At 54.3% G+C, this 21,154-nt stretch overlaps 1 protein-coding gene across 17 annotated transcripts in view; it reads right to left on the reverse strand.

Moving 5' to 3' along the window:
* The window catches only part of Phldb1 (pleckstrin homology like domain family B member 1), a 47,236-nt gene that overhangs the window by 8,573 nt on the left and 17,509 nt on the right, over positions 1 to 21,154 (reverse strand). For 4 of the 17 annotated variants that reach the window (XM_076846326.2, XM_076846324.2, XM_076846323.2 and 1 more), the window contains 16 exons: positions 19,781 to 21,132; positions 16,659 to 16,940; positions 16,096 to 16,236; positions 15,877 to 16,014; positions 13,253 to 13,381; positions 12,752 to 12,907; positions 9,480 to 9,590; positions 9,232 to 9,321; positions 8,553 to 8,696; positions 6,296 to 6,436; positions 4,426 to 4,566; positions 4,219 to 4,321; positions 3,728 to 3,772; positions 2,779 to 3,073; positions 2,609 to 2,699; positions 629 to 775 (listed from right to left, as the gene is read on the reverse strand). In XM_076846326.2, coding sequence (XP_076702441.2) covers positions 629 to 775; positions 2,609 to 2,699; positions 2,779 to 3,073; positions 3,728 to 3,772; positions 4,219 to 4,321; positions 4,426 to 4,566; positions 6,296 to 6,436; positions 8,553 to 8,696; positions 9,232 to 9,321; positions 9,480 to 9,590; positions 12,752 to 12,907; positions 13,253 to 13,381; positions 15,877 to 16,014; positions 16,096 to 16,236; positions 16,659 to 16,940; positions 19,781 to 21,132 — 3,506 coding nt within the window. Of the gene's footprint in view, positions 1 to 628; positions 776 to 2,608; positions 2,700 to 2,778; positions 3,074 to 3,727; positions 3,773 to 4,218; positions 4,322 to 4,425; positions 4,567 to 6,295; positions 6,437 to 6,856; positions 7,025 to 8,552; positions 8,697 to 9,231; positions 9,322 to 9,479; positions 9,591 to 12,751; positions 12,908 to 13,252; positions 13,382 to 15,876; positions 16,015 to 16,095; positions 16,237 to 16,658; positions 16,941 to 19,780; positions 21,133 to 21,154 lie in introns of all 17 variants that reach the window. The other 13 variants (XM_076846343.2, XM_076846331.2, XM_076846325.2 and 10 more) reach the window with 13 other exon arrangements.

Consider the following 21,154-nt stretch of genomic DNA (forward strand, 5'->3'; position numbering starts at 1 on the left):
GGGCCAGGGGTTGGGAGCAGGGACACAGGTAGATGCCCTTTCCCAGCCCCATTTCTCCTTCTCCTGGCCCGCGTCTCCTGTAGAAGGGCTGGCTCGGGGCAAGGAGGGAATCTCTGTCCAAGAAGCTATGGCCAGGCTCTTGGAGTTGTGAACCCAAAGTCAGAGTGAGGTCATCTACCAATGAGGGATGGAGTAGAAAGATCCCATGCGGCTAGGGTCAGGAGACCGTGGGGTGCCATATGCAAGACAGGCAGCAGGGCAAGTGGGCGAGAGTGGGCAGCACAAATTCACAAAGTGGATGGGGGGTCAGAGAGAAGCCGAGGACGTCACACTGACTCTTGACTCTCAGCTCCCATGTCTGAGAGCCTGTCCAGACCCTCTTCTCTGACCCCAAGGGTCTGTAGGTGGCCTGCCACAACCTCACAACTCACCCACCACCAACACACACACACACACACACACACACACACACACACACGAACTTGAACAAGCTCCAGTGGGTCTGTTTTGGGGGACCAACGGCAATCTTTTCGGGAGAACAAGTTTGACACCCCACCAGAGGACATCCATCCTCCTCTACAGCCTTCACCATCAATCTGACCATTGCCCTACCCCAGCACCCACTCACCTGGGAAAACTGTTTCTCCCGCATCTTGACCTCCTTCTCCACCAGCTGCTGCCTCCGAGCGCTCTCACTCTGCAGCCTCCGTTCCACCTGTTCCCGCCTCCGCCGCTCCTCCTCCAGGGCCTGCCTGCGCAGCTCCATCTCCCTCTCCTGTCCCCAAGGTCAGGGGTCAGTTCCCAAGGAAGCCCTCTGTGCCCCCTGCTGGTCCTCCTCAGGCCTGTACAGGGCTACAGGAGGCCTGGGACGACAGTGGCCAGGGCAGAGGAGGCGCCGTCCTCAAAGTTCACCTTCTCTGAAAGCCCTGCTGGCTAAGGACAAGCCCTTTAAAGTATGACTGTCCCGGCTTCCAATGCTGGTTCTGCCACCATTATTACCCTCACAGAATCATTAAACTCTCTAAGCCTCAATTGCCTCATCTGGAAAATGGATTTAAGAATGCCTATACCTGTCAAGCACAGAGGCACACACCTCGAATCCCAGCAGTTCAGGAGGCTGAGGCAGGAGGACTCCAAACTCAAAGCCAGCCTCAGCAACTTAGCAAAGCCCTAAGCAACTTAGCGAGACCCTGTCTCAAAAAATAAAAAGGGTTGGGGATATGGCTCAGTGGTTAAGCACCCTTGGTTCAATCCCTGGTATCAAAAAAGGGGGCATGGGGTGGATTAAAGAATGCCTACTCCTAGAATTGTAATAAAAATTAAATGAGATCATGTATATAAATGCCCATCACTGATCCCAGAAGTAAAGTAGCACTCAATAAATAAATGGAGCTCTTAATACTTTATCTGAATTCCCAGAACATGGATTATTTGATAACTTTTTTTGACAGTATATTCAGTAGTCCTTCCCTAATCACTGATTTAAAGCCCTTGGAAACTTCAAATTAGTTTTTTGTGTAGTTAATATTTGTTGTTGAACCTTAAACTTTATGGGGAAAAAATATGATAGGACACCAAGTTCACAAAGAACTTATATAAACCATGCCAAAAGGTATCAGGGTCAATAAAACAATTCCTAAATATGGAGCATGTCTCAATACTTTATATGTCTTAACCAATGCTAAAAACTTTGCCATTTGCAATTTCTTCCCAGCTTGAAACTCAGCAGAACATCTTTCCCTCTCCATTCACCAAGAGATGCTTTGTTCTACTTTGATGTAAATAAGACTGAGAGGCACTCTATTCTGGTCTGCCATCTAAATATTTAGAGTCTTTTAAAACGAACAAACGAAAATCTCTAGCTGCTGACTCTCACTCTCATCTCAAAAGATGCAGAGCAAAAGAAAACAAAATATTTTTTTAAAGTAAGCCAAGTGTGGTGGCTTGAGCCCACAAGTTCAATGAGATCACCTGGGCAACATAGCATGATCCATTAAAATAAAGAAATAAATGAAAATAAAGATGCAGAGTGTCTGGTTAGCCTCTGCAGACATTCTGCTGAACTTCTCTCCCAGGAACAGCTTCCCTCTGCCTTTTAGTTGCCCAGGATAAACCACTAGTCCCTCTTTTCTGAGTCCCAGCTCCAAGCACACATGAAGAAGATGGGACTTTTCCAGAGCTCCCCAGCCAACACCTCTGCTCTGGCTTGGACAACTGCCTTCTCTCCCATCCTGGGCCTCAACCCCCAGTTCCTGATTTTCCTAACCACCCCCAAGAGGTTTGACCTTCTAGACAGAAATCAAACTTCCCATGGTTCCCAAAAATCTCACAGAAAGGAAGCAATCAGACTGGAAGTTCCCATTCAAGAAATGCACGCTGGACGGGGTCGCTGTGCTGCCTTCCCCGTGCTGAAGAGCTGTGAGGCTACATCCTGGACAAACCTCCTATGCCCATTTGAGGAACACAGACTTTTTAAACACTCTATTCCCAGGGGAACAATGGGCAGTTAATGGGGTGAAAGGGCTTGGGACAGAGCTCAGGCCCTTGGCAGGCGTAGGGCAGCTCTGGGCCCCACTGCCTTCTGCCTCTTGGCCCAAGTTAGCCTCACCCTGGACTCCATGAGCCGACTCTTCTCTGCATGAGCTTCTTTTAGCATCTTCTCCATCTCCTCAATCTTGCCCGCGTCCAGACCACTGGCACTGGGAGGGAGAAGGAAGAGAGGCTGCATCAATGAGCCAAGGGGACATGGCGGAGGTGGTGGGCCTGGCACGGAGGTACCTGGACATGTTGTCAGGAGAGCAGGCCGAATTGCCCCCAGTGGAGATGCTGGTCTCCATGCTGTCCGAGCTCTCCAGGCTCAGCGTGTCATAGGCGTGTTCACCCTCGTCCCCACGCTCCCGCCCGGCTGGCAGGTGGTGCAGGATGGAGTGGTGCATGAGTGGGGGGTAGCCCGAGGGGCCTGCCTGGAAGGGCACTGCCCCATGCAGGGCATCCCACTGGCACTGCGCCTCCGCCGCCGCTTTCTGCTTCAGCTCAGCCAGCCGCCGCCGCTGCTCCTCGATCACCTGCTGCCCTGCAGAAGAGACAGGTGGGAGTCACAGTGGGCTCCCCACCCAACCAGGAGAGGAGATACTAGCATCATCACAAATCATCACAGACAGAGGGAGGAGGCAAGCAGGGACAGGTTAACACAGGGCAGCCCTCTCCCAGCACCAGCTTCCCTGAAGCCCCAACAGCTCCAGACCAGCAACCCTGCCCAGGCTTCGCTGCCCGCACAACTGGCCACAGTGCACAGTCTGGTTTCAGCATCCTTTCAGCATCCTGAGCCCACACAGGGCATGAGACCTGTCCAGGTGGTACCCTGGCAGCACGACGGCCAGCTGGCTGCAGCTTACAACCAAGGCCTGAACAGAGGAGTAGGACACATGCACCCACTGCCTGCTAGGGGAGGAAGGAGACGCGGAAGCCGTAAGAGCATCAGGTTGCCAATGCAGCCCCCTGCAACACAGAAGCAAGAGCAACAAGAGCAGGACAGAAGGCACCAGAGACAAGAAGCAGAGTTGAGGGCAGCCTGGGTGAGCTGGAGGGGCAAGACCAGCGGGCACCCAGACCAGCTCGGCCTGGGAGCCTGCCTGCAGGCAGCAGGGCCCTGGGCAGGACACATCATGCTGATGCTGGGGCGGGGGCTGCCTGGCCAAAGCAATGCCCTCAGTGACCAACGCTCTACCTGCTGGGTCGTCAGTTGGGAGGGGCTCGGCAGGAAGCAACTCGACTGATGTGGGGAACCCCAGGCAGAGGGTAAGGAAGAGACACAGGGGGTGAGAGGAGAGAGAGGCACAGACATGGGCTTTTCAAAACAATCAAAATGCAAACGAGCAACAGGGACTCCTGGGTCCCCGGAGCCAATGTCTCAGGAAACCATTCTGGAGGTCATCCAATCCATCCCCCTGCCTCCAGACAGGGCAAAGTCTAGTCCTACTTAGGTCAACAAACACTTCCCTTATTGGCTGGACTCTCTAGGAGAGAAGATGTCACAATCCCCTAGACCCTTTGTCCCCTGTTCTGGAGTCTTCTTAATATCCAGTGATGCGCTTCCTTAGGCACCTAATCAAAATCCTTTCTGCTCTTGCCCAGAACCCAGTGAAGGAAAAACAGCCTGTGAAAGATGGGGAGGGGGGTCCCCCAGGGAGCAGTGGGGCTGGCACCATGGCCACTCACCCTTCTGCTGCAGAGCCAGTTGGCGCTTGGTCTCAATGTCCTGCAATGTGGCTGCCAGGTTGCGGGGAAGGCTGCCAGTGCCATTCTGGGTGAGCAGAGCACTCTACAGAGGGAACAGAGGGCCATCACGGGGGCTCAGCACCCCACCTCACCCCCAAGGCCTGCATGGGTGGTCTTTTTCATTTTTCTACCACCCTGTCCTCAGACCTTTGGAGAAGGGCTACGGCCCAGAGTAGCCACGCTGAGCTGTGAGGACGAGGAGGAAGAGCCAGAAGAGGAGGGGAGGGGGCCACTGCGAGTCCGGGGCAGGGGACTGGTGGCCTCACCATCCATCTTGGAACGGTAAACCTGGAGGGAAAAGACACTGCTCTGTGACCTCGGGCTCCCCCACTGGTCACACCCCCTTGTAACCTAGGCAGGCTGTGATCTCAGGTATTGCCTGGCACCGGGCCTCTGAGACCTTCTGGCTTCAGCTAACAAGAGCTTGAGCTTCCTCAGCCAGGCCAGTAGGGAGAGGCTCTCTGCAGCTGCCAGGCCTCCTTCACAGACCATTTCTTCCAAGGCCAATCCTTGGCTCAACCCTGGGTCTGAGAAAGGAACTGTAAATTGACCCATGCAAGGAGTTCATGTCAGTTAGGCAGATCTGCATAGGACACCAACTGGAGACCAGTGTCCTTCCAGTCCTAGCTCTGCACTAACAGGCTATGTGACCTCAGGCCATGCACCTCTGGACTCTGGGCCTTGGCTTCCTTATCTGCAAAAGGAAGGGGCAGCTCTAGACTAAATAACTGCCAAGCTCTCTTGCAACACTAACACAGAGAATATGATCTTTGGAGTCAAGAGACCTGATTCTCTGCAACTTTCTAGCCGTGTCACCTTGGCAAGAACACTCATCTTCTCCATGCCCCAGTGTTTGATCCGTAAAATGAGAGTTAACATCATTTCAAAGGTGAGAAGTAAGAGTTAACAACACCTCAAAGGCCTGTGGGGGTAATTAAATGAATGAGAACATGTCAGAGTCTTAAGACAGCTGGACACAGGAGAGGTACCACAGATGTTCTATGAACCAACTTCTCAAAAGGAACATGGTGCCAGATATGGATTACATATGCCAACACATGTAATCCTAGCAACTCAGGGGGCTGAGGCAGGAGGTTTGCAAGTTCAAGGCCAGCCTCCATAACTCAGTGAGGCCTTAAGGATTTAGTGAGACCCTGTCTTAAAACATAAAAAAAGGGTTGGGAATGTGGCTCAGTGGTTAAGTGTCCCTGTGTTCAATCCCCAGGTCACAGCCTTAGAGGTACAGTGCCTTCACTCAAGAATGAATACTGGGGGCTGGGGATGTGGCTCAAGCGGTAGCGCGCTCGCCTGGCATGCGTGCAGCCCGGGTTCGATCCTCAGCACCACATACGAAAAACAAAGATGTTGTGTCCGCCGAAAACTAAAAAATAAATATTAAAAAAATTCTCTCTCTCTCTCCCTCTCTCTTAAAAAAAAAAAAAAGAATGAATACTGAATGGTGGAATCTCAGGCAGGGCAGCAGGTGGTAGGGCAAAGCCTAGGGAGGAGACTACCTATCACCCTGCCCCATGGTCACCAGCTTGCTGCAGGCTCAGGAAGGCCCTGCCCTCTGTGGCAACTCTAAGGAGGCTGGGGCATGTGTCTGGGGATGCAACTTCAGAAGGGGATGTCCCCTTCTTTTCTGTCCCCAAGTGTCACTCCTGAGAAATCAGGAGAACAAAATACTGACTGTTCTCCAAGGACACACTGGTTCTAGCTGCAACAGGCCCAAGAGTATGTCAGGCCCCCATACTGGGAGGAAAGCTCTGGGGAGAAGCCCCTTCCACCCCCTTCCATCATGTCACCCTAGGACTTAGGAGGCTCATCCCCCAGCTGTCCTAAACACCAAGATAGCTGCCCACAGAGAGACCCTCATTGCTCTCTCAGGGCCCAGAGACCCTCCTTGCCATGCTGGGATGACCCACTATCCAGAATGCACTGTGTGACTGAGGGATTAGCAGGAGGACTCAGTGTAGACAGGAGCAAGACTTGGAAGGCTAGATGGTGAGGAGGTTACCTGCAGTTGACGGGAAGCTTTGGCGGGCAGAGGCGGGGGGGAGGAGCGAGGGGAGGCTGCAGTGGGACCAGTCCCCAACCCGGCCATCAGCTCCTGGTACCACTGCTCTAAGTCTACAGCAGGGAGCAGCAGCTTCTCCATCTAAAGGGGCAAGTGGAGGGTGGGGATGAAGAGGAAGGGCCCAGACAGGAGGGGAAAGATGATGGGAGGAAAAGGGTGCAGGGAGGAGAGGATGGGAGGGAGGATAAAGGAGGGTCAGGAGGGAGAGATGGACAGGGAGGTGAGGGAAGAAAGGAAGGGAGGGAGGGAGAAAGGAGAGCATAAAGAAAAGGAAGAGAAAAACAGTGAGATGACAGTTGGCTTTAAAAGGGCAAAGAGAAACAGGGGACAGCTCCCAGAGCACAGACCCTCACCTGCCAGCCAGCCAGCCAGCCAGCCCTCAGGCACCGTACAAGCACTCCCCTAGGGCCAGCCCAGGGCCTAGGCCGGCAAACAAGAGTGGCACACACACAAACAGCCAGCCAGCCATGGTGGGGCAGCAAGAACACACAGACCACCGACCTTGGGTGAAGGCGTGATGGAAGCGAAGGAGGAGGGCAGCGCGGAAGGAAGGCAGGTGGCGGGAACCAGGTCCCGAGAGGCAGAGGCCCAGGGAGGCAGGCCCGGCGAGGGGGCTGGGGGTGTGGGTGAGGTGCCCCACAGCACCTTTAGCTGCTCAAGCGTCACATACTTGGGGGAAGGCCAGATGCAGAAGGGAATATAAGAGGTTAATGGGACTGGAACCCAAGAGATGCCCTTCCCACAGGGGAGGGAAAGGGAGGAAGCACAGAGCAGAGTCCAGCCCAGTATGGCCAGAGTCCCTGGGCAGGATGCCTTCCCAGAACAGAAGGCCCGCTCCTCTTGGGGCCATCAGGAGCTGAGGACAGCTCCCTAGGCTCAAGGGAGAAAGGGAACCAGTCTTGACCCTGCTGTGCCAATGTCCTTCTCCCTTACTGCTGAAGACAGACCCTGCTGTTCCTCCACCCCCACCCAAGGAGGCCCTTGGGCACAGATGGGCACACTCGGTGGCTGGTACCTCACTGTCAGGCAGGGGCTGTGTGAGCACGCTCGGGGAGGTGGCAGAAGCATAAGGGTCCAAGCGGAAGCACAGCTGGAAAACCTCTGCCAGGCTCACATACTCCTAGGATGCCCGAGGGGGCGATTGGGGGGGTGGGCAGAAAAAAGATTAACAGGGTTGAACCAGGTCTCTAGCATCCCACGTTCCATGCCAGGCACAGAGCCATCACTCCATGTCAAAACAGAGCCCAGAGCAGGAGTAGGATGCTCACGTTAGCCACCGAGGGCTTTGCAAGTGAAGAGACTTGGAGAGGCCTGACTGCTGAAGGCTCCTCCTGACCTCCACTTTGGGGACCAAACTGGCATTTAGTCACTGCCCCCAGAATATCCTAAAGGCCCATCCCTGAGTCCTGGCTAAGGCAGGTAAATAAGCTCAGAGAAGATCCTTCAAAAGCCCACAAGGAGCAGCACCCAGGTCCTAGAAACGCTACCCATCTTAACTGCTGAGCATCCCCAGTGGGGCACACACATGCAGCATCGAACACGGGGCACACTGTTCCCCAGGGCCCCTCACACCCCATTCACCAGGGCAGAATTGGAAAAGAGCGAGTAAGTGGAGACCCCACTAGGGCCTCAGAAGGCAACCTCTGAGAAAGAGCAACTAAAAGCCCTGGTAGGAATATGGGCCCACTGCCTAGGGTAAGTACTTGCAAAGATGTCGGCACACTTGACTCTGAGTTGGGGGACAAGGACAGTCATACTTAGAACTTAGAACCTGAGCTTATCTATGTGCTGGAGGCACAGGAGGCACCCACAATATATGCTGGATCAAATCATAGATTCCTTGGCCTGCCCTATGCAGGGCACCCACGCAGGATGAGCTCCATAGCCAGACTGTCCTCTGGGGTAACTTAAAGGGAAAATGAGCCAGAGTGCCCAGTGTATTGTGAAAACTGATGAGTGGCATGCAGAATACATGCAAATTTAATATGCAAATCAATGTTCTCATTTTGCAAAGGCTGATCAGGCACTCTGTGACGACAGAATGGCACACTCACACAAACTCCCACACTCTACCCAGCGAAAGGATAGTCATCACACGCCCTTCAGCTGGGCCCTAGGGAGGAGCTGTAGGCAGGAGCTCAGTGGGCACGCAGACAAGGCAGCGGGCAAAGAAGAGCAGGCAGTTAGCTGCAATTACCTCTTGTGCTTTGGGGCAGAGTGAAGTGGAAGCAGACGGGGTGAAGGAGACAGAGGAGACCCCAGCCTGAGAAGACCCCGAGAATGGGCCCAGAGCCTTGGTCCCCAGCCCCATCTCTGAGGATTCGGAGATGAGCAGCTGAGCCTACAGGGAGGGTACATGGTGAGGGGCTCAGCCCAGTCAGCCCACTCAGGCCTAAACTGCTTGTGCAATGAAAGAGATAGGAAGGCTGGAGAGAGGTCGGGATCCTATCCTAGGTGTACTTCACAAACAGCATGTACAGATGGGGAAAAAACTGCTTGAGGGGCCTCAATGCCCACTTTTGAAATGAAAGCCTGTCTCCAGACTACAGCCTAGGGAACCCTAGCATCAGGACCCCTTGATCCCTACCCTGCCCCTTGAGATAAGTCCACATAGCCCCATACCCCACCAAACCTCTGAGCTATCCACCAGGCCCCTCACATACATTCAGCCCCCAAAATGATGATATTGATGACTCCCGAAAGCAACTAAGAGGAAGCAAGTTGGTGGCCACAGAGAGCCAATCCCAGACCTCAGGGAACTCCTCAAATCTCTCCATTCAGGAAGATGTGATTGGGGTGAAGGTGGCACATGTTGCTCCAGGTCTCCCAGGACCCCTCCCTTGACCAGAAGCTAGGAGCTGACCCAACAATGTTACCTCTTTGAGGGTTGAGGTGGTCTTCGGGAAAGGCCTGCCCCCCGTGAGTGAGTGGTACCTTCTTTCCAGCACAGTCAGTTTCTCCTTTTCCTGTGAGCCCCAAGTGGCAGAGTCAGAGGAAAGAGGGAACAAGGGTGATAGAGGGGGGATTCTGTGACCAGGGCTTCATGCTGGCAAAGGTCCACCCCAGCCCTCTGTGCTCCCTGCACTCACCCTACTCCCAAGCCCCACCCAACCCAAGGAGCTACCTTCTGCAGCAGCTGCAGGGATGCATTCTTGTCCCGGGCCAGGCGCTCCGACTCCTGCACAGCCTGGGCCCGGATCTGCCCAGCTTGACTGTCCAGGACGGCCAGGCGCTCCTAAGGAGATGGGGTGATTAGTCAGGCCCTGGGGAGATGGGGCTGAGCCCAAGGTGAGGAATGGCTGACTCTCTCCTGCCCAGAGACCCCAGGCTCCAATGAAAGGAATCAACCACCTCTTCGCCTTAGCCTTGACTCAACCCAGGAAGACCTGGCTGCCATGGCCAGCTCCATCTCTGCTCCTCCCTCCTTCAACCAGTGACACTGTGCCACCAGGTATTACCACCAGAACCCAGATCCCCAAATCTCCCTTCCCTCACTCCATAGCCAATGGGTCCTGAAGCCTAGAGACACTGAATAGCTCCCTGCCTCATACACCCACAGCCACCACCCAGCTGGGTCCTCTCACCAACCTCCTGCTTCCACTCAAATTTCTGATATACTCTACATTGTCACAAAATGTCTTCCTAAAAGGTCTCTGGCTTTATCTGAGTTTTCTAATCTTTCTAAAAATAATATATATTACTTGAATTCTTTTTTTTTTTTTTTTAAATCCACAACTAAGGTCATACTACTTCTTTCCTCAAAATCTTACAGTGGTTTCTCATTACTCACAGGCTACAGCACAAACTCCTTACCTGGCAACCAGTCCCACCCTTTGCAGTTCCCTGCCTGCTTGGCCCTCTGTACCCCTAGCTTGGCATGCTGTATACCCAGCTGTGCGCCTCTGAACTCAGGCCTTCCTCAGTCCAGGAGGGCTGTCTGGGGTTTGTCCACTCATCCTGAGTCTCCTCATCCTCCCAGAACAAATGCTACCCCACCACAAGCCTTCCTTGGTCACCAATTTCTTTGCTCCCTTCTCTGTGCTCATATGATTCCACCTCACTGCCCTTCTTATCCTATTGCTATTTGTGAATACATCTGTCTCCACCACCAGCCCCGGCTAACTATAAGATCCAAGGGCAGGACCAGTGTCTTTTCCATCTCTATAACCCCAACAGGGCATAGCACAGTGTCTCACTCAACAATCATGTGCTGAAAGGAAATGAAAAGACACTAGTGAGGGGGAAGCATGAGGGCTACGGACAATGGGCTAGGTTATTCCCAGGAGGGTTTTCTGGAAAAGAAGGTCTTAAAGCATCTTCAGAGCAACACATGGGAGAGGAAGGCATGACTGTCTAACCTGGAGTCAGCCCAAGTCAGTGCTGCAGCAGGCCAGGTAGTCCCTCAGCAAGAGTGTCATTTACCGAAAATCTAGTAGGAGCCAGGAACTCTGCTAAATGTTTTGCATTTGTTACCTCATTTTAATCTTATGAGGCAAGTGTCCTTATGCCCATTTCATAAGTGAAAACAGACATATTTAGGAGCAAACATCGTTTAGTTAGTAAGTGGTATAGCTAGAACCAGATCTGTTGGATTCCAAGGCCAGTACTTTCAACCGCTCTGAACCAGAGTGGACAGAGAAGCACAGAGCTCCAGGGCAGACACAGCCTGGGGTGTGTCAGACACTGGGAGCCCAGGATGAAGGTTAGGCAAGGCTCACCAGGAAGAGCATGGGGAAGAATGTGACCCCCAGGGCCTCAATGGTTGAGGGCACCCAGAGGCCATGGTGGGCGTGGAGAGGAATGAAGTAGAGCCCACTACCACTGACCCCTCCCAGACTTCCTGAACTCACATCCACTAGGGCTTCAAAGGCACAAGATCAGTTGATCTAAGGCTCTTTGCTGCATTTCCTCTAGGAGGAAAGAAAAAGAGGCTGAAGAAGTGCCAGCCCTTAGACGCTGTGGGCCACAGTACAAGAAACATGGATTGTGGACCAAGCTGGCCTGGGTTCCAACTCTAACTCTGAAATCCATAGATGGGAGGCTTTGGACAAACTTGGCTTCTGCAGGTCCTAGTTTCCTTGTCTATAAAAAGAGAATAAGAGCACCTGTGAATGACCTAAGGACAGCAAGGAGGCCTCCTGGCAGGGTCCCTGGCACACACCCATGGGCTTGGGAAATGCCAGTTTTCTTCTTTCCTTGCATCAGCCTTACATTGGAAAGTGGATGCAGCTCTGGGAATAAAGCATGGACTCTCTGGACTTGGGAGGTCCAGCAGCTCCACTTTTGCCACCAAACCAGCAAGTCCCCCAACTTACCACTTTTGGACACTGTTCCCCAGATCTGCATCCTTACCTTCCACACTCATTCCAGCCAGGCAAACTGCAATGCTTGTATATGGATGCACGAGCTTAAGGCTCAGCCAACAGCATGTGAACCACCTGGGCTATCTTCTCCATTCCCTCCCCTGCCTCAGCCTAACACACACCTGCCCATCATCCTGTCACTATTTGTGCCTGGTCTGGCTGAGATCAAAAGCAGATTATCAGAGCACTAGTACAGCAGAACCCACCAGAACACAATACTCAATCCCCTTGATTTATACCTCAACCATGTGGAGACTGAACCAGAAATGGAATCTAGAAGATGCCTATCCTAGGGCCCCAGCTAGCTCTAATATTCAGATCATAGGTCTCTATATGTGCCCCAGCCTTACATGGGCAAGGGCAGGACTGGGGATAGTGGTAGAGTATGTGCTTAGCATGCATGAAGGAGGGGCCCTGGGTTCAATGCCCAAAACTAAAATAAATAAATAATGACAGGAGCAAGCCTCTTCCTCTTCCACTTCATCCTTCTCCTTCTCCTTTTTCCTCTTTTTGTGGGGGGGAGGTACTAGGGATTGAGCCCAGGGGCACTCTGCCACTGAGCTACATTCCAGCCCTTTCTATTTTTTTTTTTATTTTGAGACAGGGTCTCACCAAGTTTCCAAGGCAGGTCTTGGATTTTTGATCCTCCTGCCTTGGCCTGGCCTCTAAGTGGCTGGGATTACAGGCTTGGGCCACCATGCCCAGCTCTCCACCTCCATCTTTTACTTCTCTGACCAATCAGTGCCCAACTCTCAAGGTGAGCCCACTCCACTTTCTACTGGAAGACTGAGGGGAGTCAGAGCTTAATTTTAGCCATCCTTTGTTGAGCACTTTCTACCATCATGTCCTGTTCTGCCTCTACATACTAATTCTCATAGAATCTTGTTATACTTCTAATACTACAGACAGGGAAATGAGGCCTCAAAAGTGAAGTTAACTCTCATTACATCACCAACTTCGATTTCAACGCAGGTTACTGGCCTCCAGCCCCCTTCCCCACAGGCCGCCCTTAGCAGGAGTGGACGGGACACACCTTCCTCTGGGCGACACTGCGCAGCAGCTCGGCCTTGCTCCGCAGCAGCCCCTGGCCCGCCAACTCGCGCTCCTCCTCCACGCGGCTCTCGCGCTCCAGCTGCTGGAACTCCAAGTCTTCAAAGAGCTTTGTCTCCGTCTCCAGGGCCTCTGCCTCCTTCAACGACAGCGACATCGGGAATTGGGTGGTGCTCACAACGCCACTCTGGGCCAGGAAGGCCAGGCCACAGAGGTGTGGGTTTGGGGGGCTGCACCCGGGAAAACTGGGGAAGGCACCTGCCCCCACCCAACTCCCTCTGCTCTGTTCGGCTGTGCGCCTTTAGCGGGCATCACAGCCTGGAGCGCTGATCCCCCCAACCTTGCCGGTCCCCTCCAAGCCACAGCACCGACCCTGGTGTCCGGCAGGTACTGCAGGGGCCAGGCGGTCCCGTCCCACTGCTCTCCTCTCTTCTGTCTGGGCGGTGGCCCGCGGGGGCCGGGGGAGGGGGCTGGTGGAACTGACCCTTCTCAGCTGCTCCTGTAACTGTTCCCGCACTGACTCGGGGCAGTTATCGAGCTGCGTCTGGAGCTCGGCGTAGAGCGCCTGGCGGGCCTCCAGGTGCCTCCGTCCCGCGGCCAGCTCCGCCCTCTCCTGGTCGGCGGGAGGGGAGGGAGGCGGGGCACAGGGGAGAGAGAACACACACTCCTCAACTCCGGCCCGGCGGGGGAGGGGCGCGGGCGCAGCGCGAGACCGCGAGCGGGGCAAGAAATCAAAGAGAAGGAAGAAGAAGGCAGAAAGGGAAAGTGAACAGGGTGGAGGTAGAGGGAGACAGGCCAGAAGCAAAGGTGTAAAACAGGGCTCAGTGGCGCAGGAGACAGTGTAAGACAGGCACAGGTGTAGGGCAGGGTGGAAATTTTGGTCTCTTGGAGTTCCTTGAACTAGGAATGTCTGGGTAGGTATTAACGTAAGGCCTTCTGTTGCCTCTCCAAACCAGTCAAGGTCAAAGTTGATTCTACCTGGTGAAGCAGAGCCTCAAGCACCACGTGCTGCCCAGAGACCAAAATTTAACCCAGGGAGAAAGAGGAGTGACGAGTTAAATCCAGGGACTGGGGAGGATGTTAGAGCTTCCGCAGTGCAGCAAAGGGACCCCAGCCCAACACTCTGGCTGCCCTCCCCTCCTGCTTGGGGTGGGGGTGGGGGGCCAGCTCTGCAGGCTGAATTTCAGCAGGGATGAGGGTTACAATTAGTTCGGCCGTTGCCATGGTAATAGGAGCCCCAGGAGTGGGTACAGAGAGGAGGTGGATGGCTCTGTCTGGGCCAGATGACACTCTGAGGGCGGCAAGGGGGACGAGGGGAGGAGTTGGTGAGTCACCCCTCTAAAGGACAGGCAAAGGAGAAACTGTGATTACTGATACCAAAGCCAAAGTGGGGCCATGGGCTGAGGGCTGTAAAGGGAAAACAAATGAACCTTTTCCACCACCACCGTCACTACCACCATCACCAACAGCACCTTCACTGCCACAACCTCAAACAGCTGGGCCCAGAGAGAAGGCAAAGCCCAGGCCTCCAAGCAATCTCAAGTCAATGAGAAGTGAGGACAGGCAGGTTCCTCATGAAATGTTGAGCTTCATCCCTGAGAATAAGCCCCTACACTGCACTCCACCACTCACCCCGCCTCTTCCCTCCACACCACCCACCCACCTACCCATCTCCAAAAGAAGGCTCTGAGCAGAAGCTCCTGGGGTCCAGGCACTTCCACATTCTTGGACCCTGCCTTTAAAATAACCTGTGTTCTAGATGGCCTCTAGGGGGTAGGGGAAGGATGGGAGAGGCTACCCCTTCTTCTGATTGGGGTATGTGGATTTGGGAAAACTAGGTGGGGAGCCACTGAGTTGACACAGAGGTCCTGTCCAATCCCTCCAAGGCCATGCCCACAACTGGACCTCCTTACACCTCATCTCCAGAGGGCAGGTGGTTGAAGGAGTACAGCCTGCCTCCCCCTGCTCTGTAGGAAGCTGCTAACTGTCCAGTGGGAGGGGCTGTTCAGGCTGAGCAGTTCTTGAGCCAACCATCCCCCCCCAACACCACCACCTTTATAGCCCTTCTGCCAATGCCCCATAGAGAAAAGTTTAGCTGCTGTGCCCTCCTGTGACTTCCTTTCTGATCAAAACCATAAGATCCCACATCAAGAAGGAGACAATATTAGAAGGGAGAGGTCAGGGCACGAAGGCACCTGTGGAGTTAGTGCAAAAGCAGGCGTGGCTCAGCCCTGCCTGGGTGGCCTGGCAGTTAGGGGCATGCGGAGAGCCCAGGACAGTGATTAGACAGGGCGTTAGTGCAGGCCTGGTTGACAAGCATGGAGTTAATTTGGCACAGAATTTGGGAGTGTGGTTTTGGGGGCCAGAGCCAAAGCTCAAAAAAAAAAAAAAAGAATTTTTAAGACTTTCAAAATTGAGGGCAAGAGGAAGATACTCTCAAAAAATCCAAAGGGAAAATTTAATTCTTGGAAAAATACTGTCAAATCCAGAAATAGATGACCCCTCTCCACTTCAGAGCTTTTGGCACGTTGTTGGGCATCTTGGACATGCTGGAATGGCCCCTGTGGGATGGAGCGGCCCCTGCAGGCTGGCACGAAATCTGAAAGGGGCAGGGGCAGGAGCTGGGACCATCTGAGATGGGAGGGTGCAGATTCTGAAGACCTGGGAAGCAGAGGCCTGTGGACCATCTCCCAAAGACCACAACCTAAGCATCTGAGGCATGCTGGAGGAAAGTGTCCTCCAGATGGCGGGACCCAAACTTGAATCACCTCCCAGCACAAGTCCCTCCAGCTGTACTCACTGCCCAAGAAGGGGCCCTGGTACTTCCTAAAAGGGCCATGAAGGGCCCAGAATGGCAGGAACCCAGGCACCCAGAGGTAGCACAGAGACCCAGACAGAGAAGACCACAAACACCAGCCCAGCCCCAGGCAGCACCCTTCAAGCTGGTACCTTCCAGAGAGGACTAGGCCCCTGGCCCTCGAGGACCACAGAAACCACCTGGTATGCAGGGTGGATCATAAAGTGGGGTTCAGGGCCCCAGGGAAAGCATTTCTCCTTCTCTCCTGGGTCACTGGTTCTCAGCACCGAGCTGGACCAGGTGTGGATTACCTTGTCTCTCTCCTTCTGGATGCCAGTCTCCAAGGCCACCAGCTTCTCCTGTAGTTGGTCCACTGCCTTTTGCTCCTTCTGCAGCAGTGCCCGCTCTGCTTCCCTCTCCCCCTGCAGCAGCGCCCTCTCCATTTCGGCCTGGAGGTAGATATCAAGATCCCTATTAAAACAGTGAACTCGGGCCCCTATTAGGGGTCTGTACCCTACCAGCCAGCTCACCTCTCTGGCCGCTTCTTGTAGCTGCTGCTCTAGCTCCTTCACGCGGACCTTGAGCTGCTCCACACGCCCCAACACCTGAGCCCGCTCCTCTTCTAGGGCTAGCAGCTCTCCCTGGAGCTTGGTGCTAGGTGCATCTTCATGCTGGAGGGGAGGGCAGCCATCAGCCAAGGATGCCCAGTGCCTTCCAAGATAACAGATTAAGAGACCAAACCACATATTCTTCAGGGCACTTAGAGTGGTTGAACTGAGACAGGAGGCTACCTGCCTGCCTGCCAGGAAAGCCATAAAAGCTCAGCCTCAGGGAATAAAGATTTACCAGAGTGCCAGGCCTGGGTGGGGCCCCAAGGCAAGGCAGGTGAAAAGCCTATTAATAACTTGGGAAAGTCAACACCACCTCTGTTCTTTTCCTCGCCTCCTCATTTCTATACCTCTGGTCTCTGGTCTCTTCCCAAACAATGCTTTCATTACTTCCCTCCCACTGGGTCCTGGCATTCACCACACCAGCCTCCCTCTGGTGCCCTGGCCCTGCCCCTCATCCAGTCCAGTCCCTCAGCCCACCCCACCTCCTGCTGGGTGCTCTCTGTGCTACTGCACTCCTCCTTGAGATTTTCTTCATCTGAGCGCTCCACGCTCTCCCACAGGCGTTGGGCAGCACTTCCAGGCTCCTCGCTGCTCCGTCCAGAGGCCATAATGGCCCCAGCAAAGCCTCGTGAGGGCCTCCGACCTGCCAGTGCCAAAGCTGCAGTGGCCTCCCCAATGCTGGGCAGCTCCCCGGCCTCTGGTCCCCCATCAGCCCGGCTGTACTCAGCACACAGGTTCAGGATGGTCTCCAAGCGCTGGCGCTCCTGGGAAGGGTAGACAGAAGAGGGCATGAGGGAGAGGCCGAGCCCTGCGGGGAGGGAGAGCTGGAACACTAAATGCATGGGGCCCAGCATCAAGTCAGGAGAGCACCAGCCCCAAGAACTGTGGGAGACCAAGGCAAGGTGAGTGCCCCAGAAGTGGACATAAGGAACCAGCCTGTGTGCCACCTGTCCATGTGGCCGGCCCCTCCTATCTTCCTGTTTCCTCTCCCTTCTCATTCTATCCCAGGATGGGGCTTCCACGTGGTCACAAGGACACACCTGAACACACACAGAGACATACGGGTAGTCAGACTGAAGACCACAGTGAGACACATGTCAACTCAGGTGCTCACACTGACACAGGTACACACAGATCTTACGCACAAGGGCACAATGACACACGGATATGCACACAGGCAGGTGCAGATGCAACGTGTGCACTAGCCCTACATTAACAGGTAGATACACACGCAGACACCAGCCCTGACATGCACAAATACATACTCACACAGATAAACACAGTCCACATACAGCTGGGTGGGCACCAGCAGACAGACAGGCTGGGAAGCAGACCTAGGGGCCCACAGGACCTGACACTCAGCCCAGACACACATGAAAAAGAGGTACAGCTGAGACCCAGTCCTCCCTGTCCCCATCCCAGCTCCAATCCACCCTCAGACTCCTTACCAGCAGGGAGGGCTGCTGCTAGCTGTTGAATGTGCAGACCCAGATACAAGTGCTCTGTGGCCCTGACACTTACAGCCTTCCCTACACACATCAAGAAGCAGTCACCTCTCAGAAGATGGAGATGTGAGGACAAATAGTGCAACAAGCTCCTGATCAGCGTCCCAGTCTCCATTCACAATACTCCAGCTCTGACTCCTGGTCCTGAGCCTCCCATGGCCCTCTGGGGTCTGTTAACCTCTTCAAAGGTTTCTGACTACATACAGTTCAGCCATGACTCCTCACCCCTCAACACTTACCCTGTTTTCCTCCTGCTGCTTGCCCGGTTCCATGGCAAATGTAGGAACAGAATCCCAGCACCCAGAAGGCTGGGCCCATGCCCTGCCCCCGCCCTAGGACCCAGATAAGCAGCCTGGTTGGGGTGGGAGGGGCAGGGCAGGCAGCCTCCAAGACTTAAAGTGGCAGGTGGGGCAGGTCAGGGCTGGTGGTAAGGTGTGCCTGTGTGACGGGATGGGGGTGGGGAGGCTCAGTGGAAGAGTTGAGGCACTCTGCCTGTGTCTGGGGCCAAGCTCACTGCCCCTCAAAGGAAGAGATCCCAGGGTGGTGATCTTCAGTCACTGTTTGGCACTGTGGTGTAGGCCAAGGCCAAACAGTGACTGAATACGTACCAATGGGAAAGACCGGGAGCCCACTTCCCACCCAGCAGAAGCACACTGTCGCATACCCTCACCCCAAACTGTCCAGCTTCTTCCCAAAGGGTCTCCAGTTCCAGTTCCTCTCCTTAAACCAATCCCATAGTTCCTGGGCCCTCAGGAACCCCATGCTTCCACTCTCAAGGGAAAGTGAGCAGAATCCATTTTCCTGTATGTATACATTGGCCAGAGCCTCTGGAGCTCCTTGTACTATCTGGAGAATTCACGGCCCCAACCCAGCTCAGATGCCAACTCCAGCACAGCTGCCCAGAGCCACACCCAGCCCTGCATGCACCCACATGCACACACGCAGATGCATAGATCACAATCACACATGCCAGCCAGGGGCTGCCCACCCTGTTCTTTCCCTATTCCCTGCTACCATACTCCCAGTTATCCTGCTGGGACTGAGATGAGCAGCTGCCTTCCATTTGTAGAGGTCAAAAAGAAGCAAGAAAGAAGGACCAGGAGCTATTCTAAAGAACAAGCCTCAATGCCGGAAGAGTTGGGGAACTCTGCCTGTGTCTGGGGCCAAGCTCACTGCCCCTCAAAGGAAGAGATCCCAGGGTAGCCAAGCACTGTGGTGTATGCCTATAATCGCAGAAGCTCAGAGGATGAGGCAAGAGATCATAAGTTCAAAGTCAGCCTCAGCAATTTAGCGACTTAATGAGATCCTGTCTCAAAATACAACAAATAAAGGGCTGGGGATGTGGCTCAGTGGTTAAGCACCTCTGGGTTCAATCCCCAGTACCAAAAAAAGAACAAGCCTCAAGCTGGACATTGTGGCGCACACCTGTATTTCAGCTACTGGGGAGGCTGAGACAGGAGGATCACAAGTTCAAGGTCAGCCTGGTTAACTTAACAAGACCCTCTCTCAAAACAAAATAAATAAATAAATAGGGATGGGGCAGGCAGTAGTGGAGTGTCCATGAGTTCAATCCCCAGTACCAAAACGGGGGAAAAAAGCCCCAGACAGAGATGGAAAGACAGCAGATTTGGGTTCCAATTCCGACTTTGCCAAAACTTGTTGTATTACTTCAGAAAATCCAATTCCCTCTCTGGGCCTCAGCCTTTTCATCCCCACAACCTGCTTCTCAAACTGAGAGATACAAGGCCTTACCATAACTAAAACTAAAAAATAAATATTAAAAAAAAAAGTGGTATGCTTTCCTAGAGATTCATTGTACTCTGGTAAATAATTAAAACTTAGTTTATACATTAAAACAAATGCTCTGTTGTAGAATATATGCAAAATTAGCAAGAATTTAAAATAAAGCCTTACAGGTTTCAAAGTTACTCTTCAGGGCACCAGAACTATGAGATACTAGTCATTAAGGTGTATCCTGAAGTTGGGGATGCATAAGCCCAGGCCCTATCCAGGGGCCCCCTTGCTCTGCCAGCTGGCCTGCCCACGCCCTGGCAGAGACCCTGCCTTGGATGGTGGCAGTCTCCCTGGCATCTGCTTACCAGTCTCTCCATCTCCTGCTCCCGGAGCCGCTCTTGGCGCTGCCGCCGGTGGTACTCCAGGAGGTCATCTTCATTGTCACTGATCTCTGTGATGCTATTTTTCCTTTCCCGAGTGACAGGCACCCGCAAGTCCCCACTGGAGAGCTTCCTCTGGGCATGAGGGCTCTGGCGTGGCGAAGCCCCAGTAAGAGAACCCAGACTATAGGCTGGGCTCAGCCTGCCACTGAAGCTGCCCTTGCGAGGTGCCAAGGACTCCCCCAGGGTGGGTGAGGGACTCCGTGTTCTGCGGCCTCGTGTCCCCAAAGTCAGGGAGAAGTCCTCCGGTGAAGCTCCATGGGCTGCCCAGCGCCGGGGCCGTGGACTGTCTGCTACCTCCCTGGTGAGCTTGGGATCTGGGGTGGTCCGAGCAGGCAGTGGGGAGAGAGCTCGTCGGGACAGAGATGGGCTCAAGGGAGGGAGTTCTCGCATACTGTCCAGGCCCCGCCGACCCAGGCGGGGACTCTCAGGAGGCTGCAGGGTGCGGGTGGCTGACCCATCTGAAAATGTTCGGCCCACCAGTTGGCGAGAGGGACTCGTTGTCAATACCCTCTCCGTGCTGGGAGGGTCACGGAAAGGGCTTGGAGGGCGGTCCTGGAGTGTGCTGATCTTGTTGCGAGGAGCAGGAACTGGAGACTGGAACTTGGGGCTGCCAGGAATGCTGGTGGGTTGGCTGCGGGCACCAGCAGCTGGGTATTCACTCAGGCTGATAGCTACCACAGGCAGCTGCCCTCCCAGTCGGGGGCTCTCAGTGGCTTTGCGGGCTTCTGCCAAGACCGTGGCTGAAGGGCTATCAGTCAATAGCCCACGGAGGCCAGGGCTGGGAGGCCTCTCATGACCTCCTTTTCTACCCAGCCGGGGACTCTCAGAGGAGCGGGCACCACTTGGGCGGGACTGTGGGGGCTGCAGGGCCAAATGGTAGCTGGATGAGCGAGCAGGCACCAGTGGGGGTACAGAAGACAGTCCTGGCTCCTGCCCACTGGGTGAATGGCTGGCACAGCTCCCACTGCTGGCTGGTGAAGAGAGTGGAGAGAAGGCTGGAGAGGTGTTCTCATAGCTGGAGCCCACAGACATGGCCCCAGGGCTGGTTGGAGGGGACAGCAGGTAGCGGCCACCATTAGCCATTGGCGATAGTGGGGAGGTTGCAGCAGGCTTCTTGCCAGCAGCTCCAGGTTCCTCTAGCACCAGTGAGTCCATGATTTCCTGCAGGTCCTTCTCAATGGAGCTCACTAAAGAACTGTGGCTGGCACAAGCTGGGGTTCCCCGGGTTGCAGGCTGTGGAGTGTGGTTCCCATTCACCAGACTTTCTGATTCAGCTGAGGGAAAATGCAAAGAGGT

This window comes from Callospermophilus lateralis, chromosome 2, assembly GCF_048772815.1.
Source record: "Callospermophilus lateralis isolate mCalLat2 chromosome 2, mCalLat2.hap1, whole genome shotgun sequence".
NCBI classification, from domain to species: domain Eukaryota; kingdom Metazoa; phylum Chordata; class Mammalia; order Rodentia; family Sciuridae; genus Callospermophilus; species Callospermophilus lateralis.